The sequence below is a fragment of the Dermacentor albipictus genome, chromosome 9 (genome assembly GCF_038994185.2).
Source record: "Dermacentor albipictus isolate Rhodes 1998 colony chromosome 9, USDA_Dalb.pri_finalv2, whole genome shotgun sequence".
NCBI classification, from domain to species: domain Eukaryota; kingdom Metazoa; phylum Arthropoda; class Arachnida; order Ixodida; family Ixodidae; genus Dermacentor; species Dermacentor albipictus.
This window is the reverse complement of record NC_091829.1, coordinates 10,262,853-10,289,413: the sequence shown is the minus strand read 5'-3', so window position 1 is coordinate 10,289,413 and position 26,561 is coordinate 10,262,853. Positions and strand designations below refer to the sequence as shown.

At 47.7% G+C, this 26,561-nt stretch overlaps 1 protein-coding gene across 8 annotated transcripts in view; it reads right to left on the bottom strand.

Moving 5' to 3' along the window:
* The window catches only part of LOC135911165 (osmotic avoidance abnormal protein 3-like), a 58,795-nt gene that overhangs the window by 5,110 nt on the left and 27,124 nt on the right, over nt 1–26,561 (bottom strand). For 5 of the 8 annotated variants that reach the window (XM_070526432.1, XM_070526431.1, XM_070526433.1 and 2 more), the window contains 14 exons: nt 17,249–17,330; nt 14,408–14,563; nt 12,081–12,366; nt 9,970–10,197; nt 8,199–8,612; nt 7,017–7,060; nt 6,785–6,943; nt 6,147–6,268; nt 5,761–5,805; nt 3,151–3,266; nt 2,884–2,993; nt 2,148–2,412; nt 1,263–1,351; nt 449–518 (listed from right to left, as the gene is read on the bottom strand). In XM_070526432.1, the coding sequence (XP_070382533.1) occupies nt 449–518; nt 1,263–1,351; nt 2,148–2,412; nt 2,884–2,993; nt 3,151–3,266; nt 5,761–5,805; nt 6,147–6,268; nt 6,785–6,943; nt 7,017–7,060; nt 8,199–8,612; nt 9,970–10,197; nt 12,081–12,366; nt 14,408–14,563; nt 17,249–17,323 (2,179 nt within the window). In that variant the 5' untranslated portion in view covers nt 17,324–17,330. Of the gene's footprint in view, nt 1–448; nt 519–1,262; nt 1,352–2,147; nt 2,413–2,883; nt 2,994–3,150; nt 3,267–5,760; nt 5,806–6,146; nt 6,269–6,784; nt 6,944–7,016; nt 7,061–8,198; nt 8,613–9,969; nt 10,198–12,080; nt 12,367–14,407; nt 14,564–17,248; nt 17,386–26,561 lie in introns of all 8 variants that reach the window. The other 3 variants (XM_070526434.1, XM_070526436.1, XM_070526435.1) reach the window with 3 other exon arrangements.

The window sequence follows — 26,561 nt, the reverse complement described above, 5'->3', positions numbered from 1 at the left end:
AAACGACGCTCAGTTAGTTCACGCACGAACAGCAGGAGCCGCACGGGTTCCCGAAGACCGCCGGACTCCCTTGTAGTCTAGCGCAGATGTAAAGGCATAAAGCGCAAAAGACTAAGCCCCAACGCATCGAAAGGTGGAATAATCACTGTTGTCCAATGACACGTACTACTACTTGCGAATGTCACTGTCTATACCCGTTCAGCCCAATTCCCTTTCAGTATTTAGCCCCTATATACCCCTTCCTCCGAGGAGCATACGAAGAACCGTAATTACCGCTGACTAATCTCCCAGTGTTTTCTATCTCTGCTTTTTCAGTCTTTCACAACAATCACGTAAGTTTTTCACGTGTTGCAAGTGGCTTGCCACAATACGTGTAATTTTGTGGCTTCCTAGAACCGCGTTTAGTCTACCTGGGCCGAAAAATTGCGTAACGTAGCATAATACGCACTGAGCAATTCTTCCTGTCGATGTGGCTTCTTCAAGATGCTGTTCACAAAGTCACTCCCAAAGCTCGGCCTCTGAAAAGACAAATTACCGCAAATTCAACGTTGACAATAGCTGCAGAGCAGTGAACGACAAATTTACTAAAAGTAAGTTGAAAGCGCCATCTGAGATGATGACGGCTCCCACGGTCGCTCGACGCAGGCACGCTAGCGCCCGTGATGGCACTGTTCAACTCCGTGCATGAAGACGCGAGCCAGCAAAACGTAGAGCGAGCTGCCCACTCAGAACCGGATAGGTCGTCCAGAAATACAATCGCCCGCAAAAGTTAAGCACGGAATCGATAAAAGCATGAAGACCGAGAAAAGTGTCTCAAGCAGTGTACGATACAACGCATACAACGCTTCCACACAGCCGCCATGACAGCACAAATGATTCATAAAAGGCCATGCGCTTTAAATGCGCATATTGCGTTCTGCACTCGCAATCAGCGTCACGGACCCCGCCTTCCGCCTCACTCCATGTTTTTCAATGGCTGGTCACGACAAACGCGCTCACCCTCGGCGCTGGACCCTTATTGAATCACTGTGCAAATAACGTTATTATTTCACAAATATCCGTTTTGTTACTTATTTTGAAGACAAAAGAAAGAACTCCGAGGATCTGTGCGATGAAAATATTTGAACTTCGCGCTATTGAAGGGATGGCGGTTGTCTGTTTTCAAAGGCATCCTTTAAGAAGCTCAGACTGCGAAGTGTGTCGTTCTGCGCCTTATTGTTCTGTTCCATTAGCGGTGAAGATACGCTTCACGGGGCACTCACATTCCTCTGGGAGCTGGCATCGAACGTGCTGGCGGTAGGGCTCGGCGCGTCACCGGTATTCTGGGTCACTCTGGCTCCTGGCTGGATTCCTTCGAAGAACAAAAAAGATGTCAACATTTCCTGACATTGCGTGCCGTATCTTCGAAGTCGCATTTATCTGAGGATTGCAAATACAACAGCAACGGCTAGGACACCGACAAAAGAATATCGTAAGGGCTGTCCAAAGTCAGTGCGTTCTTTTTTTGTTAATATCAGGAAGCCGAATGAAATAAAATATTTGTGTCAACTTCAAATAAAACTGCAAGTTTAGTAAATAAAAAACTAATAATCACACAGCAAAAATATATGGTCACCCGAGATTCACTGTTCGACAGACTCGCGAAATTTTCGTACAACCCTGTCATATATGGTTAGTTACAATACTTACTGAAGCTCCGAGCGCAATCGACATTGGTTCCTTCTGCAAGTTCATTGCGAACACTCACTAAAAGTTTATCCATGTAACTTGGGTGAGCGTTACGTGTGATTTACGAAACACTTTCTTCGATTTACCAGAGTCCTTCATACTTTAAAGGACTCTGGTAAAGCTAAAAAGGAAGCTTTTAAATACACAGTATTTTCTCAGTGACAGCGATCATTTACTATCGGCACAGCGTAAGCCGCTCTTCTTATGTCATTCTTATTGGTTGCAGCTCAGTCCTTACTAGAAAAACAGCAGTAATGATATGCTATTAACGGATGTAATGAAATTGAGCAGCTCTTTAGGATTAATTTGGCAGGTTGGTACTCGAGAAGTCCGCAGGAGTGCCAAGCAGCAGCATGCAGCAACAACATGAGGTGGCGAAGATCGCTTTCGGCGTCGTCTGGCACGCGCCGCTCACGTACCGGCCGCGGGCGGCAGTTTCATCTGCTGCACGGTGAGCTCGGGCAGCCTCCAGCGCTGCGCGTCCTGGTCCCAGACGCTCTGCGCCTTGACGGCCTCCAGGTCGGCGTAGTTGGAGTCTCGGCGGATGCACGGCTGCACCTTGTCCAGTATTTGCGAGAGGAGCCGCAGCTGCTGGTCCTGCCGCCGGATGGTCTCCAGGTAGTCGGTGCGCTCGGTCTCGAACTCCCGCTGGAGGTCGCGCACCTCCTGCTCCAATGTTTGGATCTGCAAGACGACGCGCGCGACCGAATTATCACCGATATAGCGAGTGATTGACCGATTGATCAACTGAAGGGTGGTTGAGGAAGTGAGCCCGCGAGTCAGTGAGCATAACGTGCTAAAGCAAAACAGGCATGCGGGAGAAGTTGTACAAGGAGAATAGCAAGGGCACGAAGAAAGCAACGACGATAGCAAAATAGGTGTAAGACGTTGCGAACATGGGCAACAGAGACCGTTCGTGCTCTCTTAATATCCTAAAGCAACTTCATTTAGTTATTTGTCATTATTTTATGTATGTGCAATGTAAAACTGGTGCTTGATCTTCAGAAAATAAAGCTCCGTACGTGTCTCTCGTCGGTATGTGCATTGATTCTATGAGCAAACCGCGTACGTCCCTGCTTTGACTCATTGAAGTGGTTACATTTAGAAATAAGTGCGGCATAGACGACACAGTGAGACGCATCACAGCGCGCTCACCTTTCGCTTCGCTTTTCGGATCATCGAGGACTTGACCTTGAGCTCCGCGTTGATGTCATCGTAATCTGGCAGCAAGGTGCGCTCTTCATCGTCAACCTTGGCCAAGGCCTCTGTGAAAAGAGCATGCAGACACGCTCATAGTAATACCTATTTCTCCGCAACCAACAGCTTTTAACATTCTATTCTTGCCTCGGTAGCGCCCGAGGCACCGAGGTGAATTCTGGCTAGCTATTCACTCAAGCAACGAGAGAGACGCAGCCACCGCACCTGCCAATGCGCGGATCCTCTTCTCGGCGATGCTTTTCCGCTTGGCGCGCCTCGCCTTCAGCTCGACGTCGTGCTTCTTCTCGCCGCCCAGCATCCTCCCTTGCAATTCGCGCAGCCTGCGCGAAAATCGGCAAGCGAGCCATTTGGCACGTGTCTTCGAGACGCTTGCCTTATCATTCCGCGTTAGTGCTGCCACCACACTTTATTTTCTTCAGGTCTACGGGCTACGGGCTCCGGACCTTCTACCCGATTTCTCTTTTTTGCTCTCGACCAGCTGCCTCTCGCAGATCTACCGCACCTCTTGCGGAGTTGTCCCGCACTGCGCTCACTAAGGCGCCAATATACCAGCCAAAAGCTGTACTACATCCAAGCGGCCCACCTGACTCCCATCCGTCCATTTACTTTATTTGATAAGAAAAGATTTTAAGGAGGGGTGGTCGGAGCCCCTCAGTCCAGGGCCCCACTGGCCTCTGCCGCCTGCCTGACCTGGCTAATTAAGGACTTGTGTAATGCCAAGTCAAAACGGGCGAGCTGTGCCTCTCACTGCTCCATTGTGCTATTGCTATTAGGCTTATGAGGGCGCTTAATGAACTCCCGGGTTAGATGCGTTAAGGTAGGTATGCCACCGCACCAAGGGCAGTTTGCCCTATAGCGAGTGGGATACATGACCTTTAGCACTTTTAGGTGGGGGAAATACCCCAGTCTGTATATTGCGCCAATCGGCGGCCTCTTCCCCGCTAAGTTGCGGGTGAGGTGGTGGGTATTTTCGACGGACTCCGCGATGATGAGCAAGGATATTTTTGCATTTAAATAAGATGGAATTTCGCAGTATCCCTAACAAAAAGGCAAGAATATATCAGCACAACATGCGCAAATTAAGACAAGTATCACAATATCTTCATTGCAGAAGCAATATTGCGGTGTTACCGCTAATGAACCATCGAGAAACCTCACAGCACACCTACGCTTTCATTAAGGAACACTGTGCACAGCACGTACTATCCACATCTAACCTCATAGGCTCCTCCGTTCTACAAGATCTTGCTAGGACGCTGTGTGTCACTCGCGTTGGACTAACAAGGTGTCTTCTCACAATTTGGGCGAGATTTTGGGAACATCTCTACTATCAGGATTGTAGGGCTTCGTGGTACGATTTCATCAGCTCGTGAATGTTTTCTATTTGTATTACAATTATTTAGATCACTCTACAAACGCAAGATTTAAGCGGCTGTCCCTATATTAAGGTGCCTTTATCGTCTTTCGTTATTCTCCTTTTGGTCAGAACGATACTACAAAATGAAAATTCAATATAAGCACGAAAAAATATTAAAATTCAAAATGCCAGAAAACCCATCAGCAAGCGAGAGGCGTCTGCGACCAGGCAAAACTTCTAAGTTAGGTCTGTAGGCTGAAAGAGTTGCAGGCGAGGACATCCGGACAAGAAACAATTCAAATACAGGGAACAAATACATGGAAGGATCGAAAAATCTAATCACAACATAATCACAGTTAATCTAACCACAGAGATAACGAAATACATCATGAGGAGAGGCACCCGACGCTACACGGCTTGGAAAGAAACATCAGTGCTACAATGCTAGTGACTACATGGTTTGCATGCCATCTCTTCCTACTGCCTGCCCACAGCACGAAGCTGGGAACAGAAGCACCGCGCAAGCATGCGTACAAACATTACACTATTTATTGGGTGCCACGAAGTTGCGAGCGTGTTGTGCGTGGTGTGGCAAAAGGGGCTCTTCGAATGAAGAAGGTTCAACAGTACAGAAAGCAATAGTTATCAAGTGCATACACTTTGGCTTGCTTGCATGAGATTACGCTTTGTAAAGCATAGGCAACGATTTTTAAAATTCTTCCGGCCTTCACGAATGTTCTATTTTGGCATTATTACTCGCGTGTACGTACTTGACGTTTTTTCGCATTGAAAGTCAGCGCTTTCGACTTCCTGTTCAGCGTTGCCATGCTGTACGGAATTCACAAAACTAAATTATGGGGTTTTATGTGCCAGAACCACGATATGATTATGAGGCACGCCGTAGTGGGGGACGCCGAAAATTGGGCCACCTGAGGTTCTTTGGCGTGCACCTAAAACTAAGCACACGGGTGTTTTCGCCCCCATTGAAACGTGGCCGCCGTGGTCGGGATTCGATCCCGCGACCTCGTGCTTAGCAGCCCAACACCATAGCCACTAAGCAACTACGGCGGGTGACGGAATTCACAGGTGACAATATGACAGCGCGCGCATGATCAGTGAGACGTGGCTACAGTTGCGCATGAGCGGAACAATCCGGCAACGCCAGTGGTTACTGCACTACCAAACTTCATACATCGAACTACAAACGCTCAGTCATTATTACTAACAGTCGTACAAGAAAACCACTTTCCTCATGGGCGTTGGCTGCTCGCCTTGGCAGCCGCGGTACATGTACTCACGATGCTAAACGTTTAAGCACTTTGTGATTCATCAAATGTTCGGCTGTGTGCAATGTGCACTAAGACCTAGCAGCAGGCACACTGCATAAAGTGCAGCGCCTCGGAGTCGCTGCTTGTGTTTCAGCAGAGTACAAAGTTCTAGGAATGCTGGGAACATGCCTTTCTAGAGCCCTTGCTTGCATCTGGGCCATGATAGCTGGATCCCTGCATGAAGAGAAAACGAAGTCACCATTATACTAACGGTGCAGAACTGCGAGATAACTATACAGGTGCAGTGGAGTCACACTACACACGGCCTACCAAATAAATATGTCCGAGAAGGGACGTTACGATGTTTCGTTGTAACAAAGTCAATTTGACGATGAAAAGCGTCCACTCAAACGGGGACTTTACCGATAAAGGCAACATCTCACAGTACGCCCCGGCATTAATACAAGTTTGAACAAACTTGAACGAATAAACTTCTTTCGCAGTGAAACTTCACCACAACCAGACACAAGCCTAGCTGCAAGGCTACCATTCTTGAGATGAGGGAAGGGTTTTACTCTTGGTTTCCAAAGCAGGGCGACGCGTTGGGTGCGCGAATCTCGGGCTTCTCGGGAGTTGCAACTGGCTCGGCCCAGCGATCCGTCTCCTGCTCGTCGACCTTCAGATGGTTGTTGTTCACCTGCGCACAAGCAAAAGGCTCCTCTAAGACTGCAAGGTATTCACTAGACGGCATAACGAGGCAGACACAGCCGGCCTAATCTTAAGCTCATTCGCACAAGCACCCACTTTACACTTTGCACAAGCACCTTACAGTAGGAACAACCTAACAAATCCCTATACTATCTTCACGAGTTTTATTAGCATGAGTCAACCTCGACCGTTTAGCAAGTTCTTTCCATCGTAACGCGCTGGAAAGCCACACAAAAAAACGGCATTTACATAAGCTAGCTAAAGATTTGGTAGGCTGTACCTCTCAAAATAGAAGAAACTTAGGGTAGGATAACATTAGTCGCGATCAATCAAATTTTACCTCTGAGATCTGGTCCGTGTTTCCGTGTGCAACAAAACAGCAAAAACACTTTAAGGTTCGATTAAATTGTTGCTCTGCAATGTTCTAAACGAGAAAGCAGCACAGGAAAGGCTGCGAAACGAAGAAAGACTATCGTTCACAAAGAACCCGTCGTTTACAACTCGCCTCTTGTGATACGTCCTTCTCCCTCTGGTTCTGCTCGACCTGCTGCATCTGCATCTTGAACTGGCTGCGCATCTTCTCAACGTCCATCATAAGCTTGGCGCGGCTCTCCTGTTCCTCACGGTACTTGTTGCGCAGCTCCGTCATCTGGGCCTCGTAGTCCTGCATCGCCCGTCACGGAAACGCCGATTTCACACCTGTGTTCGCAAAAGACTACCCTTCCTGGATAACTCACGTTTTTAAGCTGGTTTACCACTTCGCTGTTGCTGTCCGGCAGTTCTGTAGGGGTGTGAAAGAAGACGGCGTTAAGAGGCGCCTCAGCAATCAGGGTCATCGTATCCACTGATATAATGCCACTGTCTCAGCCAGCAATAAAGGCCAGGAGGTGCGGTCTTGCGGTAGAATGTCGCTCGAAACGACCTCCAGCGCAATGAACAGGGCAAAGCACTAATTTGAGCGTTTAGTATCAACCCTTATACGGTGCTAATATCAACAGACATCTATATTCGAAAACAGCTCCACATTCGGGAGAAATTGCGTGCGCATATTTTCTATTGGGCCGCAAAATGACAGCACCGGTACCTGAGAGCTTTTCATATACCCCTCTGCTAACGTTCGTGCTGTCTTCCAGAGGACAACAACCGCGACAAACTGACGAAACGGACAGCAGCATTTCATTTAGCGACAACGAAATATCGGTGTTTGAACCAGTCGAGAGTGTAGAGAAAACGCGAACGATAAGGGACTAGATTTGCTTTTCATTGACTGTTTGCAGTGCCTACGTCTGCTCGTGTACTTCGATGTTCAGCCTTTTGTTCCGCGCATTTTGTCCACATTCTCGTAAATGTCATATTTCTATAGCTGATTCGTTAATGCAGCATCAGCTTCTCTTACTGAGAGACGAGATAAGCAGCAGGCTGCACTTAATGTACCCAACCCCTCGCCATATGGTCTCAAAATTTTTGCAGTGCTTCATCACTCCTAGTTCCATGGGAAAACATTTGAATTGTTTTTCTTTTTCTCTTTTAATCACACGACCCACTTGGCTTTTCTATAGCATTTGAAACTGCAAACACTAAAACCGATGACATCAAAAAGAAAACGATGCTCTTAGTAAACATCAAACGAAATTATGAGCACATGCGGTAACCTGGACATCTGAGAGAAACAAACTGGCCGCCACGGCTTTCTGTATCTCAGAGAAGGCGAACCTAACAAAGATTTAGAAGGTACAGGTACACTGTGGTTATTTTTTTTTTTGTCATCGTTTCTTCGTTTCTTATCGCTCTTTCTTCGCGTGCCCGGACCTGTCACGCCACTCCATGTCCACACCTCACCACAGCAGGTTGTACAATGCTCCCGAGGACTCGCTTCCCTGCACAACTGCCATGGTGTGGGTCGAAGTGTCACGGCTCACCTTCGGGAGTCGCGGAAGAGGCGGCCTGGGCCGGCGTGGCGTCGGATGGCGTCGCCATGAACGATCCGCCGGAGAGCAGCTGCTTGAGTCGCTCCAGCTCCTGGCGGTACTCGCGCAGCAGCGCGTCCTTGGGGTCCTCGTTGACGCACGGCCGGTTCTGGATGTTCTTGGCGCGGCTGGCGTAGCGCAGCGTGCTCAGCGTCTCGTCGTAGTTGACATCGGCCGGCGAGATGCAGGCGAGCATCAGGGTGCGCGTGTTGCCGCCCAGGGAGTCCTGCAGCAGCCGCGTGAGCTTCGAGTCCCGGTAAGGGATGTGCTTGCTGCGGCCGTCCACCAGCGCCGAGATGACGTTGCCCAGCGCCGACAGCGACAGGTTGATCTTGGTCGCCTCGCGCAGGCGCTCCCCGCTCGCCCCTGGTGGGAACAGGGTTCACTCGCGGGACGGAACCAACGCCCAAAATTGGGACGCCGTACCTCGACACCCTTCCATTCCTCACTTCCGCGCACGGGGCATTCAAGGGAGAGCGGAAATGTATCAAACCCTAAATGTATTTCCCTATGTGTCCTACTTTACCATGCACACACATCTCATCCACAGTTTTCCATCGACAAACATAACACAGTGCCTTAGTAAAATTGATACATAAATCTCTCAAAGTGTGGATCCGGATAGTTTGCCGTTTGGACTGGGAATTGCGTGTGAACGGGGTAATGCATTAATATAAACCTTGCACGAATTTACATGGTGTATAGGACAAAAATAAACACAGTTCTGTGCACTGCATTTATATTTGTATAGCATTTAATTAACTGCTTCAATAAAGCTTCGCTTGAATCTTGAAGCTTCACTTGAATAAAGCTTCGCATAGAATCTAACGTTTACGTTGGATACGCATTTTTTTTTCTTCACTGCCTGTATACCCACGGCACTCACTGCCGCAGTTCGCATCATCAGAAGACATGTTAAGATAAACTGCGACGTATTGCTAAGTGACGCGTTTTATTCTTGTTTTCTTATCGCTGCTAGTGCGCATTCCTATCTTACAACGTTTCGACGCGCAATTGGTCCCATTACCTGCCCGAATTAACACGCTTACCATGTTCTCGACCCTTTGCTGTTATGGTATGGCTGAGTGCGTGGTCAACTCGAAGCTTCCAACTTATTTATGAACGTTCGCTGTGCTACATGAGGCTCGTCAGAAAATTTCTGCGTGATGTAAAAAATAGCGGCCCGTGGAGAGCCGCTTCCTAGTGTAATTTTGTCAGCTGCTATTGTGCCTGTTTTACGATCATCGCCGACGAGTTAGTGCATTGCTCTTGGGACAAACAAAAGTCGGCCAATAAACGTTGAACACTTTATTCATTCCTTGTGGTAGTGTTTCTGCTTATTTACGATAATTGCATTGTGGCAATATACCGATGAGCCATAAGTATGTTACGAAGCTGTATTGAGCTGTACGAAGTTATACGTGTTAAGTGTATTGAAAGCGAGTTTTCAATAACGTCTTCTAAAAACGTAGTACGAAATCTTCCGACAGGAAACAGAAATAAAATAATCTTTTTTTTCTCTCTCTCTCTCTCTGTTGAACATAAATTGTTGAGCGTTATGCGCATAAATTACACGTTGTAAGACCGACTGAAGCACTACACCGGTGCCCCGGCGGAGCAAATTCCGGCGGAACGTACCCTCAAACAAAACAACAACGCCTTCGAGACACATGTGCCCGTCACATGGGAGCCACTGTCCTCGCACAACGGGGTACGCGCTCACCTGTCTTCGTCTGTCGCTCGCTGCCAGCCAGGTCGACGAGATTGAGCTTCCCTGTCCGTATGTTGTTGCGGGCGTTGAGCTCCATCTGCTCCAGATGGATGGTGAAGATGGAGTGGCTACGCGACGAGTCTGCGTTCATTAGCGTCGCTCCCACCGAGCGGTTGCGCCAGCCACGCTCCATCACCGACTCGCACGATGCCACGTCGTGCACCGGCACGAGAGACAGGCCTGCACGCCCAGCACACGCGGAGACGCGCTGAGTGTGACGCTACACATTTCGACCTCCGTATGGACACGAAACTTTTGAATTTGCCAACATTCCGCGCGTTCTGAAGCGTCGGGAGAGGCGACACTCCACATACAAGGGATTGGTGATGCTACCAGCGGATGCCCAGAGTTCTATATATGCAACGCCCAGTTTGTTATGAGCGAGTTATTTTAAGCAAGTTTCACTCAGTAAGTTTCGCGCGTCCGATTACAAAGAATTCATCACTAAGTTTCGTTGTACACGGTTCGACTGTAGTGTCACCTAGATAAAAATATTGAGCCTAACGCTCAACGTAAACGTGACCCCCTGCTAACAAAGAAAAAAAACTAAAGTCGCTTCAGTACTGACAGTAATGCAAAACGACAGCATTTTAGGAGCGGCACAAGTCAGTTTGACAAGATTGATGTGTTGTTCTGTACCCCTGTTGTCAGTGTTCTTTCTTGCATCAGAAGGCGCTTCACTCAACAATCAAGTACAACTAATTGTAACAAGTACTTCAGCTTGTTTCAATACATAGCACATCACTTATAACTTATTTATCACTTATTTTTAAATTATGACAATTGTGCCGATATGACATATATATTGACACGTACATTGGTTGCTTTTTTTTTATGGGGGGGAGTGCTTACCATTTTTCACCGGCTAACAACCATTACACAGTTGAAAACGTGACAACATTCGCGCTAATGTCCAAATCTTTTCTACAGATTTGGCACCAATTTGGCGCCATATTTCAAGCAAATATATCAATTTGGATAGCTTATGAGCACTAGCACATAATTTGTGACTGAAAAGTCTACACTTCAAGAGACTGCAAGCATTGTAATAACGGCTCACGAAATACGTTTGCCTATTACACACACAAAAGGCTTTTCAAAAGTTCGTCGATACTTTTATCATTGCAGGTATCGACATCTATGAAGACTGTGCGACTGCACATTACGTAAACATTTGGAAATTATACATTCAACCTTCGTAAGGTACGTACAGAAAGCTTATAGAGAAAGCATGAGCCACGAGTAGTGTACAGATTGTCTACAAAGAGTTACTAAATTATTGTGAGAAATATGTCTTCATTGAGGTTTGATTATGAATGTGTTCCTTCGTGACTCTTCTCATCGAATGGTAAATTGTTAGGTACATTCCGGTGTCAGGGTCTCGTCAAGCATACCTCGTGTTCTGTTCGGAGTTCTGTCTGCTGTCTAATTCTTTATGGACGATAGTGCAACAAACCATAAAAACACTTTTTTCTTGGCGAGTTTCGTTTTTGAACTCGGAGTTCTCAGCTATATGTCCTCGGCCAATACTGAATGATGGGTAACAGGCGCCATTTGTTGGATTAGAACAGGCACATAAGACGACAAACAAGTTTGATGCGCAACGCGCTTTCTTTTATATAATACCAGATTCGAGGCTGCTCCCCCACAGTGGGTATCAGCCACGAGTTCAGAACACAACAACAACATGGTCAGAGAAATGCCGATGCAAAATCCACGGCTGCGCACTGGCACACTACGTGGTCTACGGCTGCAGTGCACCAAACAAATAATGTAGAGAAAATGCAATGTACTCCAGCTTGATACACTTTACGAGAGCTGTTTGTACAAGTTATAGAAGAAGCTTTGGGTAACTTGAGGCGAAGCTCGCTTTCTGTGTTCTGTCTGCAGTGTTTCCCAAAAGCTAACAAACCTATTGCTGAAAAAGTTCCCGAAAAACAAGCTTTCCTTTTTCCCCTTTAATTAAATTTCCTTACACTCGATGTATTTCGCACATTTCGACAAAAAAAAAGGATCTACAGTTCTTTAGGTTATCTGACGATGTGGCGTCGCGGAGCATTTACCGGGCACGTAGACGCCCTTGTCCGGATGTTCCTTGAGGTCGAGCCTTTTGCGCGTGTCCTCGGCCAGCAGGTCCCGCACGTCCTCGTTGTAAATCTCGAGGTAGGAGGCGTGCACCAGGTACTTGGACGAGTCGGCCGCCGCGATGGCCTCGAACACGTGTTCGAAGGAGCGCGGGATGATGCCCTTCTGCTGAGGCACCCGCGGCGTGCCTTGCATGGAGAACGACTTGCCGCATCCCGTTTGGCCGTACGCGAACACGGTGCCGTTGTAGCCTTCGCTCACGCTCTGCGACGCATCAAGGGGACCACTCGTTGCGCCTCGAATGCGATGCAGTGACGCTCAGTACGTTGCACTGGTCGAGTACACAAGAAGCGACGGAAACAAAGGGACACAGGAGTGACACTATATGTTTATGCAAACACGGATTTTACAATGTGTAAAGGTTTTATAATCTGAAAAAGAGGCGCCTATACAAGAAAATTATAAGGCTAGTCATTAGTTGTGTGTATCACCACCAAGGCAGTAATACGAGATAGTTGGTCTGTCATACTGGGAAGCTCAGCAGCGCCACGTGTGTTGTGGTTTTTATGTCTGTCAATGGCCTTTCAAGCTACTCTGTTTCGCTTCGCATCGGACGCATGGTACTGCCAAATAATCCTGGAAATTGCATTTTGCCAAAAAACATGACATCGGCGGATGGTCGACGAGCGCCTGCATCGTCGCACAGCAGGCAAAAATGGATAAATTACAACACCCTACAACATCCTCGCTCGGCCAGCTGCTGAACCCAATGCACTGGCGCGACTGATGCGCCGGCTGTGTACGCAGCTGTCTGCGCAGCGGCCATGGAAAGCAGCTGACAGGCATGTTGGTTCTTTCTAGCTTGACACGTAGAGGTTAAACCGTGCTCTCACTTTCTAGCCGAAACATGCTCGTGAGCATTTCGTAGGAACACCTAAGGACCCCGTCGTACGTTTCGTCGGGCGTCCCTCGGAATTACGTCATTAGCGGACACAAAGCTGCGTTAAGAAGAGCTTAATCTCTTAGTGCACGTAAACTAGGTCTGCAACGTACGAAAACATCAACGAACTAAACGGAGCATCGCCTCGCTAAATGAAACCACTTACGTCTAAATTTGATTGGCTTAGCCATTACTATAGCAGTAACGCACGGGAACACAGCCATGTCGTCACTAGAATTGCAGGCGTAGTGTTTAGATGGTGCGTTCACCGTGGCTCGAAAGAAGTCCCAGCGTGCGCGCACAGATTCCTTGAAAGTTTGCTTCTACAAGTAGCGGCCTGCACTAGTCGACCGCGATGTCGATGAATGACAGAAGTGGGCTCCTCCTCATACTGCCTGTTGTTACAGAGATGCCAACTTTGTGTAAGTACGTTGCGGGTATTTGCGACGTTTGTGGGCACATTCAAGACTGCGTTAATTCAGCATGTACAGGCTAAGCCTGCATATTACGTATAAAAACTCTGCCCATTTTTACGCTGTATATCTTAACTCTGCTTTTTCTTACAAAATTTATAATGTTCTGCCACCTAACAGCCCTGTCACGCAAACCTATCGGACGTCCGACCACATCTCTTACCAGAGATTTATCAAATGCTCGTGCAAATATGCGTATTATTACCTCTTTCACACAAATCGCCAATGCGTGGAACCATATTCGTGCGAACATCACAACAATCTCGCGGGCATATGAAAAACAACATATATATATATATATATATATATATATATATATATATATATATATATATATATATATATATATATATATATATATATATATATATATATATATAATTTGTTGTTTTTGATATGCTCGCGAGATTGTGCATGGGTACGGGGGAAAATTTTCTGCGTGTCAAAGAGAAAGTATCCATCCATAGGCACTATATCAATTCAATTACGCTTTGACCTCTCCACCTTTCCAACAATAACGCTTTCTCTCATATCGTCACGAAGTTTACAGGCGAGGCCTTGACAAAACGGTGTTCTTTCAATAATGGCTGACACTCGGAGAGCCGCGCCTACCACTACGCACTTCGTCGTTCTCGTTCAAGCGGCCGGCGGCCAAAGGTGCCAGCCTATCTCGCGTCAAACAAAGAAAAGCGATTCTTACTGCCGTTATCAACATAGATGCACAAAATAGTGTTTATTGATAGCAGGTCAACCTGCGAAATATTTTTTCTTCAACTTTTTCGCAGCGTTTCACAGCAGGCGTCTGTCATTCGTGCCGTGCATACGTCAGGCATTGAACGCCGTTGCGCATGCATAATCGAGCCATCACGCAGATCACAAGCTGGCCACTTGCCTCGACGATGGGGTAGACGATGTCGTCGTAGATCTGCTCGGTGGTCGAGCTGGGATCGTAGGCCCCATCGAAGCAGAAGGTCTTGGCCGGGGCCGACCGGTCCGCCGGGTTCGTCAGCGTACACTGGCCGGCCACGCAGTCGATCCGAACTACGTTCTGCGTGATGTCACACGTTAGCTCCACGTGTCGCGGAGGCCATTCATACACTCATGCACAGCGTGATGCACTCCAGTTTGGATTTGGTTCATGCGTACCAAGATTGATGCCGCGTTCTTCGTCACGTGAATCAAGCGAAAGATGTTCCGCAATTGTTCACGTGCACACGAATAAATACTCAAAGCTTTGTTGCACATCAATCGAGTACGCCAAGCTCCTTGCATGAACGCAGTCTCACGACGCAAAAGAGTATGCCAAATGCGCTGTAGGATTTCTCGCCGAGTTTCTTCTTATCCATTTGTCGAAAAGAATTTGGAACTCAGGTCAAATGTCTGTTTCCGATGAGAAGAGCAAGAGCTACCTGTGTGAAATGAATGTGGATGTGAAATGCAGCCACGCAGCTAAGAAGGAAGAGCGACCTACGATGGTACCCCTGTAGCTGCGCAGTGTTTCATAAGATGCGTCCAAGGTTCTTTAGGCACACAGAAAGCGCGATAATTAAGCGATTTTATTAGAATCTTTTGTTACAGCGGCATACAATTAAAATTACCTAGAGGTAGTAATTATAAAAATTAGAGCAAATCTTTAACCGAAAGAGTCAGACGGCTGATCGTAATGCAAAACCTAAGGCCCGCTATAAGAGTAGTACAAACTCTAAGACATGCAAAAAGCTGACGCTGCCATTTTTTGCAGTGTAATAAATTACAGTCAACTTCACAAAGAAAACAGAAGCTGAACTGGGAAATAGCGCAACTGCCACGCCCTTAGCGGACTCCCATGAGTGCCGTGATTGTTTACGCCTCACCGTCGAAGGAACATGAAGCGCGAGTGAGTTCGCTGGGTCAGGTAAAGATGTGTGTGCGTGCGTGGGGGGGGGGGAGGGGGGAGGAATAGCTCTCAGTGAGAGACAACCGACAATACATTGATGAGCCGTCGCTACTCAATAGTGGCGTCGCGCGCAAGGAACACCGAGTAAAGCAAAATAAATTAAAAGAGCGCAAAAAAAAGGAGACGACAAGACAGAGCAGCACAGGTACTCAAGGTAATATTCTGTCTTTGCTGTCTTGCCGGTGACAGTGTTTTCGTACAATTTTTTTCTTATTTTATATAGGAACCAACTCGCCCAATAACATCCCTTTTATGAGCGAAGTAATGTCTGCAGAAGTGCAACGAGCTTCCGATTTCGCGTATTATACTTGTATGGACATGACCTTAACGACATTCAAGGGAACAGGTACAGTTCGAGCAAGACATGACGTAGAGGTGCAGACGCACACATGGCTGACATTCAACTTTTACAGCGGAACTGTATGTACGTCTACCCTCCCATACATTTTTCAATGTCCGTGCCTCAAAACTCCCACGCCGTCTGTGAGGAGGCAAATCAAACCAGTAAGGCATGTACTGACACCTGGTGTAGCAAGAGGAAAGCTAAAACCCACCCAATACATAATTTCATCTCGAGGGAACCTGGCGCCAGTTGGGCTACTTTTTACCTACACTGGCTACACGAGTGTAGCTAGTGTAGTGACTGCCGGCACTGATATAGCGGCGATAGTGGATATTCGCAGCAAAGACTGTTTTTAATTGCTGGCATGACCAGGTGTCACAGAGGAAAGTGAGCTAATCTTCAAAGAAGATAGAATTATCTTACGGATGGTGCTGGCTGTTTCAGACTCCACGCCGTATTGCACGCATTGAGAAGTTGTCTTCGTGCACTACGCACTCGCGATGTGCTTCGCTGGAGTTAGTCTAGATTTGTCGATGAAATTAAGCTCGTATATGGCGTTTAATTTCAGGCAAAGGCGTATACGCAGCCAGTAAGTGCGAAGTCAGGCAGAGTCCGGAGTCGGGCGCTTTTTACTTGCTGATACAGAAGACGACGCGCTGTCTGCTCCGACCAGCTACAGCCCAGCGAGCCAAGTGCAGCACACGACGTCATATTCTCTGCCCTGCACTACACTCGTCTACACGAGCCTGCACCAAGTGTAGGTAAAGAAGAAACAGAAAATAGCCCTAGTGTCTACGGTATCTGCAATCGGGGCGGTTCATCCAGCATGGGAATTAAGGGAAGTACATTGATTTGCCTAAACTTCGTACTTCTGCCATGGCTTTAAACGTCTCTTCGGCTTTGTAAATTCGTCATTTTCAACTAAGTACTGTGTCATAAATAATTAAACATTACTAAAATGATCCGCGGCAGGACTCGAGCACAGGACCTCTAGCACAGAAGCACGACATAGAAACCATTACGCCACGGACGCCTATCTTGCTTTGTTTACGCCACGGACGCACGCATCGACAAGCGGCATAGAATGCCCTTACGAATCTCCTGCGGGCAAGCCAGCGTCTTGAGACGCTTGACGCGTTTAAATTTGGACACCTCGCCAGGTTGAGCCACTAACAGCAGCGATTGTGCGTATTCGCAGAGTAGTCTACAGACGCGGAAGTGAAAATTCCCAAAAAAGGTAAACTTTTACGCGCAGTGGTGTGCTTTGGTAGGCCGCTGGTAGGCTACATTCACCGAGTGGAATGGCTGCGATTTTTTTTAAGTAACAAAATTTGTTGAAAGTCAGCGCTGCGTGCGTCTACTACTATAGCTTTCCCTCCGCAAACACAGCTGCATTGATAAAACGGGGCAAGGGAGCACGGACTCGGCAGCATGAGCGGAGTATGGCCACTCACCTGACACTTCTGCTCCCGTTCCTTGGCATTCATCGGCCTGCACCGAACCACGACCTTCACGCTTTCCTGTGTCATGGCTGCCCTGAAAGCAGAGCGACGGGTCAGACGAGGGTCGCGGGCACGACGGTGCTCGCTGGCTGCATGGAAAGTTTGAGCCCGACCCTGGCTGTGGAGATACTTAAAGCGACAACAAATACAAAATATAAGTCGAGCTAAACTTAGGTTACACCTGCAATAGCGTTACGGGAAAAAAGCAGAGTTACTATGCGAGGGAGCCAGGTTGTAGCAGAAAGCAAGTGCCGATTTATGCTTCGAGTTCTCGAGACAGGTCCGCAGGAACAATCGAACAGATGTATTTCATCATTCATTGCTAGTAAAAAAAGGGGGGATAGCATGCATGCAAGTTGCACAGAACCTTAGAGAAAATGGACTTTTCGTGCAGAAAATGGACACAAGAATCTAAAAAGTAAGACCTACGAAATGTTACTGTTACGTAAACTCAGCGCTGCCCCTGTTCGAGCGCGGGAGAAGTTGAGAAACGGACACTCAGCCTTCAGCTACAAAATCTTCGCTAAGAGTCACCTTTCTTTTCTGCAAAATAAGCGCCGAGAGAGACCGAAAAGGGTAATCTATATATATACTGGCGAATTTCATTGGTCGATCCAAAATTATTTTCTTTTCTATCGCTTCGTAACGGAGACATTGTCACAGATCGATTCGAAGCGGGCTCGTGTTTTCCACTGGCCGTTGGATCAACCGGCAATTCATTTTCCCTTGCTCTGCCATCGAAACACACATTCAGTCAAAAGGTGACGTCGCGTCACATACACCCGCTGAGCAGTAGGATGTGGTGCTGCATAGGAACACGCAGCTCTGCAGTACACTGCGCAATGTCTGCGCAGTACGTTTGAGATTACTGCATGCATGCATACGCGCTTGCAGCGACGCCTATATATTAATCCAACTGCCACTGCCACTGTACATTATGGTACAATTAGGCTAAATATGACGTCACGCGAGCGCCCCGTCAAACATTTTTCGCAACAGCAGAAGACATGGAAAGTACACCGCAATGTACGATGGCCAACAACAAATCCCTGGGATGAATGAACTATGTGCGGTCTCAAAGCATCACACACAATTCTAATGTTCAACCTGGCCTAAAAGAAATGAACCTCGAGTCTTCTACCACATAATAGAGTTCGATTTCAGGCTACAAAATCAGGGAAGTTAACCCCAGGAGGGCCTTGTACCTGAAGAAAGGCAAAATAACGATAGTAGAAGCTCATATTACTTCTTGTTCAATCTGAAGATAACGAGAAAGAGAAAAGGGACATCAAAAAAATTTCCCTTTTACGATTCTTTTTTTTTTTTCGGAGACTATAGCGCAGCTTAAATGCGTGAGACAAGCTCATCCCGAAAAACGGAGCAGCAATCGCGCTCATTGTTCAAGCGTACAATTCATGACAGATCTGCCAGACTTTGTTCGTTGTTTTCGCCTCAGAGAAGGCCGCAGTAATGCGTCGTAAAGTGCAGCTCACGTTTCCTGGCAACATCTTTTTTCAGGCAAGTAACTTCCTTTCATTCCCCTCGGAGGCATGGTATGTGACCAGGCATTGTCCTGTGCCAAACAATGGCAGTCATTCGATAGATTGCAGCCGTCTGCCCATTGCACTAATAAACGGCGGAAGCTACCGCTTCAGTGCGATTAATGATCTTTTGCATACCATTCCAGCGCGAATTTAAAAGTTGACTATGCCGGATATCTATAAATCACTCTTAAGAAAAGAGCATCTACTTAGCTAGCGTGATTTTTAGTCATCTAGAAAAATGAAAACAAGCATAAAACAACACAGTATAATAGCATACAAGCCAGCGGAAGCAGGACGCTTCTCTGCCTACAGTGTCTATTTTTCTGGGTTGCCATTTTCCCTTCACCCGTACTTAAGTGTTGTCAACGTCCGCAATTTCCATGCGCTGTTCTGTCTCGGAGAGGGGCCCACCACGGCGCGATCTTTAGTTTTCCGCTGGTCCTTGCAGAGGCCCCTCTTTCGTGCCTTAATTTACGTCACTCCAAAACCGTGCAGCGCCATCCAACAGTGGACAGACTTAACGAAGCGGTTCGCCTGTAACGTTTGCTCGCGAAATCATCTGTCCGCGTGCTTACCTACCACTATCGCTAGACAAACGATATGTGACGTTCTCGGCGATCGCGACCCCTTCCTGCACGCCAGCAGTTTAACCACTTTATTCCCTCGCAGCTTAATACGCCAAAGGTTTCGCAACGCCGCACGGCTTTAGTGCGAGGCGGTCTCCGCCGGCTCGCAGAGCTGTCCGTTCGATGCGTTCCCGAGACACGCAACGAAGAAGCGGGTCGCAATGAAAAAGAGTCCGGGACGAAGGGAGAGAATGGCCCCCCCCGAGAAGCCAATAAATAGCGGACTGACAGGTCTAGCGGCGATTGTCATCGCGTCCCTTCTGCTCTTCGTCGTGACCGCGGTGACGCGTTTCTCGGGCTGGCCTTGGCACGCGTTTCCAGGACGACCACGACCACAGGTGGCGGCCGCGTGCGCCGCATGAATACCGGGTACGCGCAGCTCCCAAGGAGCCGTCCCGGCATCGATCACAGCCCGAGGACCCCCCCGTCGAGGAGGAGCCACGCTGCGTGCGTCGGGCTGCTGGCGTGCGCGATCCGATGCGGCCGCCCCGTCGCGCGAGCCGAAGGAGCGGCCGGCCCACTGGGGTCACTGGCGCTCTGATTCTCTCAAGGTGCTAAATATACGGCGGCGGCATTGTGAGCGGCGAAGGTTCACTTAAAGGTGTGCCGTTAAAAAAAGTAACGTCGACGGTGAGGGCCGAGTCGGCACATTTATATTCGGCAGAAGCGCGAAAGCTGCGGTGCAAGAGATGCGCGAAGTGAGAGAAGGAAAAAAAAAATGGCACGATTAATAATTTGAAAGTTTTTGCTAGATGGCGCTGTGCCACTCAGCCCAAAGACAACTCTTCGGCAGACTTAATTTGCGTCTTGGGCAGTTATTAAACTTTGCGCGTATACAGTGATGTCGGCTACAGTACACATTTCCGTATTCGATCGTTTCAAACCAGGAAACTTCTAGACGCAAAACCCATCTTACATTAAAAACGTAGCTGATTTAACACGCTGCCGACTGGAAGTGCAAATTGCAGCATCGCTGACGAGCCGAGCACAGTATTCCCGATCAGCACCTCCCAACATCGGCTTTGCAAGCTTCATAACATGTTTCAGTTCGTCGAATTGACCTCGCGTAGTTCACATGGATGGATGGAAACACATTCATTGAAAATCCGGCACAGTCTAAGGCCCCGAGCTCAGATGTTCGAGGCCTGAGCCTCGACGCGTCTCGGGCCCGCTGTGCTTACTGCCCACGCATGCATCTTGAGGGCGCAGCCCCGCAGGGCGGTGCCCCACTTCGACACAAGAGCCTCCGAACCTACTGCCATTTTAGCTTACATAACAGGACACTCCCACAACATGTGCGAGAGCGTCGCTCTAGTTGCCTGACATAACTTGCAAAGAGCACTCGGGTATTGTGCGGGGAGAATGTGCCGCAATCGCACTGCACAGGGAAAGGTGTGTGTCTGCAGTTGTCGCCAGACGACTGCCTGGCGACGTTTCAGTTTGGCATGAGGGGGGAGCAATATCCGCCTGCCTAGCTGGTAGTGCTTCGTGATGCCGCTGTATCTGACTAAGCGTTCTCGCGTGTTTCGCACCAGGAGGTCTGAACTCACATCAGTTCACATGCTGATCGCACGCAAGCTTATGCTTGCGTGCTTGCTTGCGAAAAATTGCCACGCGACTGCCGCTTGAGGCACTTAGCGTGTACTCGCGGGCTTCTCTCATGCTTCGAAAGACACCTTTATATTATAAACACTGTTGCATTGAGCAACAGAAAGCAGTACCGGGAGTTTTTCATGTTGCTCCACAATTTTTCTCATTTACACTTTCATCTAATTATAATATTGGAGGAGTTGGGCGGCATGCAAAAAATAATCTGAGTATCTCCAAGCGTCGGCAAACAACAGTACATTGGTTCTGTCCAGCTACGTGGCTTTTGTATATGTTTTAAAGATTGGCTCAATTCACGTGGGACACCCGGTGTATATCTTCATCAATAAAGTTGTTGGAAATCAGCGCTGTGTGTGTCTTTCTTCGCTTGTCCCCGTCTCTCGCGCTGTTATTATTGCGATAGCAATTACATGAACACTCCAGGCGCATTTCTACCGTCTGACGTCGCCGTGATGTTCCCTATAAGGTCCAAGGGTGATAAGATCGTCCCCGCGCGCCGCATGGTGCATGTGCGAGTGAAAGCGTACGAGGGTGAACTGACGATGGCGGCTCAATATCGCGCGCGCAAGGAAGGAAGGAAAGCGGGGAGGAAGCACGCCACCTTCCGTCGCACGCCAGACACCGGGAGGACGTGACGCGACAGAAGTTACGAAATGAAACACGTTATTTTATTCTAATAACAGATTTATTTATAGAAACACGGAAAGATATTTGTGGAAGCATGGATTCATTATTATATAACTCTTTTACTATGACATTAACCACAATAGCATTCTGAAAGAACAGTCTAAACTGATGTAGCGTCACTCTTTAGTGTCTATTTGACAAAGGCACAGCATCATGCGCTTCGTTGTGGACAAGCCCTCTGCATGCGGGTTGAGAATACCCACGAACGCAAAGAAGTGCCTACGTGTTCACCTATCTAAAAGTTTGCTAAATAGCGATACTGGTTTTAATGAATACAGTATTCTTTAACGACTCGGTTCTGCATTTATTTTGCGGGAAAATGATGGTTATACTAGCGAAGAAAATGAAAACACCAAGCGTGTTAATTGCACCCTTCGTGTCTCGGGCTCATGAATGCCTTACATGCCGCTTACTTTAACCGGAACTGATTTTAGGCTAATTTCGATTTTTTTTCTTAGCAATGCGCAGGCATTGATAGGCCGTGCTTTCTGAGAAATACTATAAAGCTGCCCCCTTTCGAGGCAAACCGAGACAACCTCCTGTAAGTGAATTTTAATGTCTCCGGCCATTTTGCTTTATCAACCTAATTCTTGGCTAGTACCTCCATAGCGTTTATGAGCGAAATGAAATCATAACAACAGCAAGTCAGCACGACGCCGTTTCATCGACGCAGTATAAACTTGCCAAAGGTATACTAACCAGCCGCCGAACATTTGCATCAGTTTACGCCAAGTCGTCATTTTTAATTAATCGCACATCCTCTCCGTTTGTTCATGTGGCCATTACGACAAAGCCCTGTACTAACTATTCCTCGAGTCTCGCAAACACATAAGCACACTACAAATAGCGACTAGAGCTCGACTTGATATCACACGTCGATTTTGTTCGACCTTTTACTCGCAGTAATGAGTCATACGTAGTGCTTTCACTGGTTCGTGTAGCATCTTGTATGAAGCCTCTCGCGTGTAATATGTCTAACCACACAAAATTTTACTTGCCACGGCTAGTTATATTGTTTTCACTGGTTCCTGACATCTTTTGGGAAGCATCTTGTGTGCCAAGTGTATAATCACGTGAAGAAAAAAAAAGTGGGAAAAGACGCAACGGTATGCATCGAAATCTTGGAGGCCACACCCGTCATTCGGCGATGGCATGCTAGATGACGCTAGAATACCGCGCCTAATCAACCACAAATGCTTTACCAAGGTTGGACCTTCCTAGCACTGAGTTCAACGTGCGCATGATCAGCGATTGATATTTATACGACACGTCAGCGGAACCATGTGCAAGATGAAGCTGAGCTTACAAACTCAATTCATTTTATACGTGGTTTTCTGCGAAGAGCTTTTGTTTTTTTTTCGCTTGCCTAGGTGTTACGTCACTCGCCATCAAAACCAGCACATCCCGAGTAGCTCTACTTGAACGCACCTTTGAGATAAGCGACATGCTTATGTGTACTGATTCCACAACTACTTATGTTATTGCATACGTATATTATACGTTTGTATGAAACATGCTGGTGAAACTACCACTTTCCGTTTTCCACTAGCTCTGTTTCGAAATCGAACCGAACTTTTCGCCGAAGGCTTTAGACTTTGTCCCGTGGTGTTGGTTTTATACTTTCCGCAGTCCTTCATTGGTTCTTTTTTCCTTAATTATTCTCTTTATTGATTCAGTGCAAATAAGTAGGCATAGCCACCTCACAGTGACAAAGTTATTTATTTTCATCCCAATAAAATACCCTTTACTGTGGAATGGGTTGATAAAAATATTCTCACGTGCATACGAAGCCACCTCCTTACGGATGTAATTAGCGGTTCTGGGACAATTTTTTCTTAACTCTAGCGCAGCTCTCTTTTGTAGGGAAAGGCGACACACATCCATCGTGCCTTACCGATGAAAGCTACTTGAGTAGCGCTTTTTACGTGAATGGTCATTTCGCATGACAGAAAGAACCACATCCTCGTTTGATCGCGCCTATACCGGTGCCTATTTCCTTTCGAGCGCCGTTGTGTTTTTAATTTAATACGGGCACCATTTTCTGGTCATAACACTTCAAGACTCAATAAGCAAAGCGGAGCTCACCTGTCGCAGTGACCATTTCTCAGAAGTCAAGCATGCCAGGCGGTCGTTACTAGAATGACCAACATATATTTCGCTCACCTAAACGAAGCCTGGGTTATTGAGCGTATATAAAGCGTATATAAAAAGTAAAGGCTTTCACTGTGCGTAGAAAAAAAAACGCTGTATACATATAGTACAGCTGGGAGTGAGGGGAGGGGAGGGAGGTATTTTTCCAGTTACCGTGTACCGAGCCTGAGCTGGGTCCGGCTCGCGGCATGCAGAGGTACGTGTTTGCCTCGCATGAGTAATGTACGCGCCCTCGTTGAGAATCAGGTCGATAAGAAGTTCCACGAATATACAGTTCCACAGTCGATTACTATGGCGGCAAATGATGACTGCGCAGCACCTGTTCTTACAGTGCACGGCCGAGGAGAAAACCACGCCACTGTGTGGGCTTAGGCTGGCGGGCAGAATACTCTATACCTCCCTGAAACCGGGTAGACCTCTTAAAAGCTAAAGCTATATGTGTCAACTGAAATGGAAGGTCTAAACCCTAAAGCTTCGCGCGCTTAGCAGCGCTTTCTTATTTGCTGGCGCCCACGCACAGCGACAAACCGCGATGTCTAACAAGGCGAAAAAGGCGCGGTCCGATTAGGAACTGGTATTACGTGTGCAGATAGCTTTGTAGTCCTCCAGGCTGCCTCCACCTGCTATAAACAAGCACACTCGCGCAGAAACATGCGCGCATACACGCACATTGACAAGTCTGACATCCTGCCATCGGCGGCATCATATCTCACGCTGATGGCACAAACGTTACGCGCGCAAAACATCGATCGCAATACCGGTAAAAACATCGACCTTTCCACGTGCGGCCGTATACCAACCGGCGTATCGATCAGCTTTCATTTCATATCATAATTTTATTTCACTCTGCAGCCACACAACGTGGTCTAATTGTGCTTTCAGTTCATCGACCGGCTTTGTTTTCTAATCTAGGTCGCAACTCATGGGACGAGTTGCCCGGTCTTCGCAAGCACCGCATGCGTGCCGTTCACACGTCGATACATCCAGATGGGAGTATCTGTGCGTTACACAGCCAGGCATAGTGCACGCATAAGTAAAAGTAAGCGTGCAAATACAAGCACGCGAGCAATCTGCCACAACTCTGTGGCACATCGCGGCTTTTCGGTACAGATCCAGGACTCACGAGCCTATGTCTCCTTGCGCAGTTCCAGCATGCAATATTTACAACTATATATCAATTAGCGCTGGATTTGGCTGAGAGGAGCCCTGAATGTGCTTGATGTGGACCATCGTCACCGGCCACACGATCGGGTAGAGCCCGCGAAGTGCCGCGTTTCATTTTTCCTACCAGTAGAGAAACGAGCAAGTGCTACAAAAGGATAGAAAGTTGAGCGAGTTGGTACGTTAACATATTCCTGGTTTTAGCGCGCGTCCTGTCTTCTTCTAGTCTGTGTGTGTGTGTCACACTACAAGCCAAGAATATCACACGAGTACGTGGGCGTGGCAAAGTGCGTATCGGATTGGAGCACGCGTCGCGCGTTTGACGTCCAGTGTGTTCTCCATAGGGAGGCATACTGCCAGGGTGGTGACATGGGCGAGTTTGTTGTGCATAATGAAATTGATGTAGTGCTGCCCGACGTGGACACAATAAGGAGCACAGGACAGCTGAAGCGCTGCTTTCAAACGTTCAACTCATCCATTTCGAGATAGACTACAGGACCAGGCATTCGCACTTTCAGAACGCTAACTTTCCCAGGTAATTGATTTCCTCATTTCCAGCCATCAGACTTTACCTGAGCGGCGAAGACAGATATCTAGAGGCTTTTAAGTTTAATAAACGGAGCTGTGAGAGCAAACGTTAAGTGCTTTGGGAGAAAAAAATGCATTAAGCTATAGCACATTCAAGGCCATCCCCACCATGTTGAAATCACGTAACACTTTACGCATGAGAAGTAAAAAGAGGTAGGTTCGGGTAAAGTATGACGGAGTCTGGGCATCACTGTCTGGCATGCCAGCGCCTAATTCTAGCCCGGTGTAGAGCACGTGCCCGTCCCGAGCGCCCGCATCGACGTCCTCCGCAGTGTGACACTGTTTTCTGCGTCCAACCACCGTCAATCCCTGTGTTGCTGAATGGGGGAAAATATATATATATAACGCTGCATTTAGCCCAGCTCACCGTTGTCGGGGCTCCTGATACTAGGAAACGCCCTGGGTGCTTCGCAACCAGCGCGCGCTTCTCGATGAGCGTGTATGATAACCGCCCACTTTCTTTGCATGACAAAACGCGCACGTACGACCGTTTGTGGACTAGTCGTAAACTATCCGCATAAAAGCAGTGTTTATAAGTACAAACACCATAAAACGGTGACGATCTCATCACTTCTGATGAAATATCTCTCTTATTTTTTTTTTTTTGACGATGAGCAAAGCGAGAACAAGGTAAAAACCGGAGCCGACGTTTCGACAAGTGGACCTGTCTTTTTCAAAACGACATATGCTTGCCTCGGCTATATGGATGAGGGGGTAAGGCGGGTGGGCGAGGCAACGACCGAGGGTGTTAGCGGCGTGGGTGCAGAATTGAAAAGACGGGTGTGCTATTCAACGTCGGTCGAGGAATGTGAGGTAGCGTCGTGCGTCGGCCGGTTGACGTGTCATTGCAGGTTCCTTCCTTTTCTTTCGTTTCTGACTTTCCTGTTCAATGCTTCCACT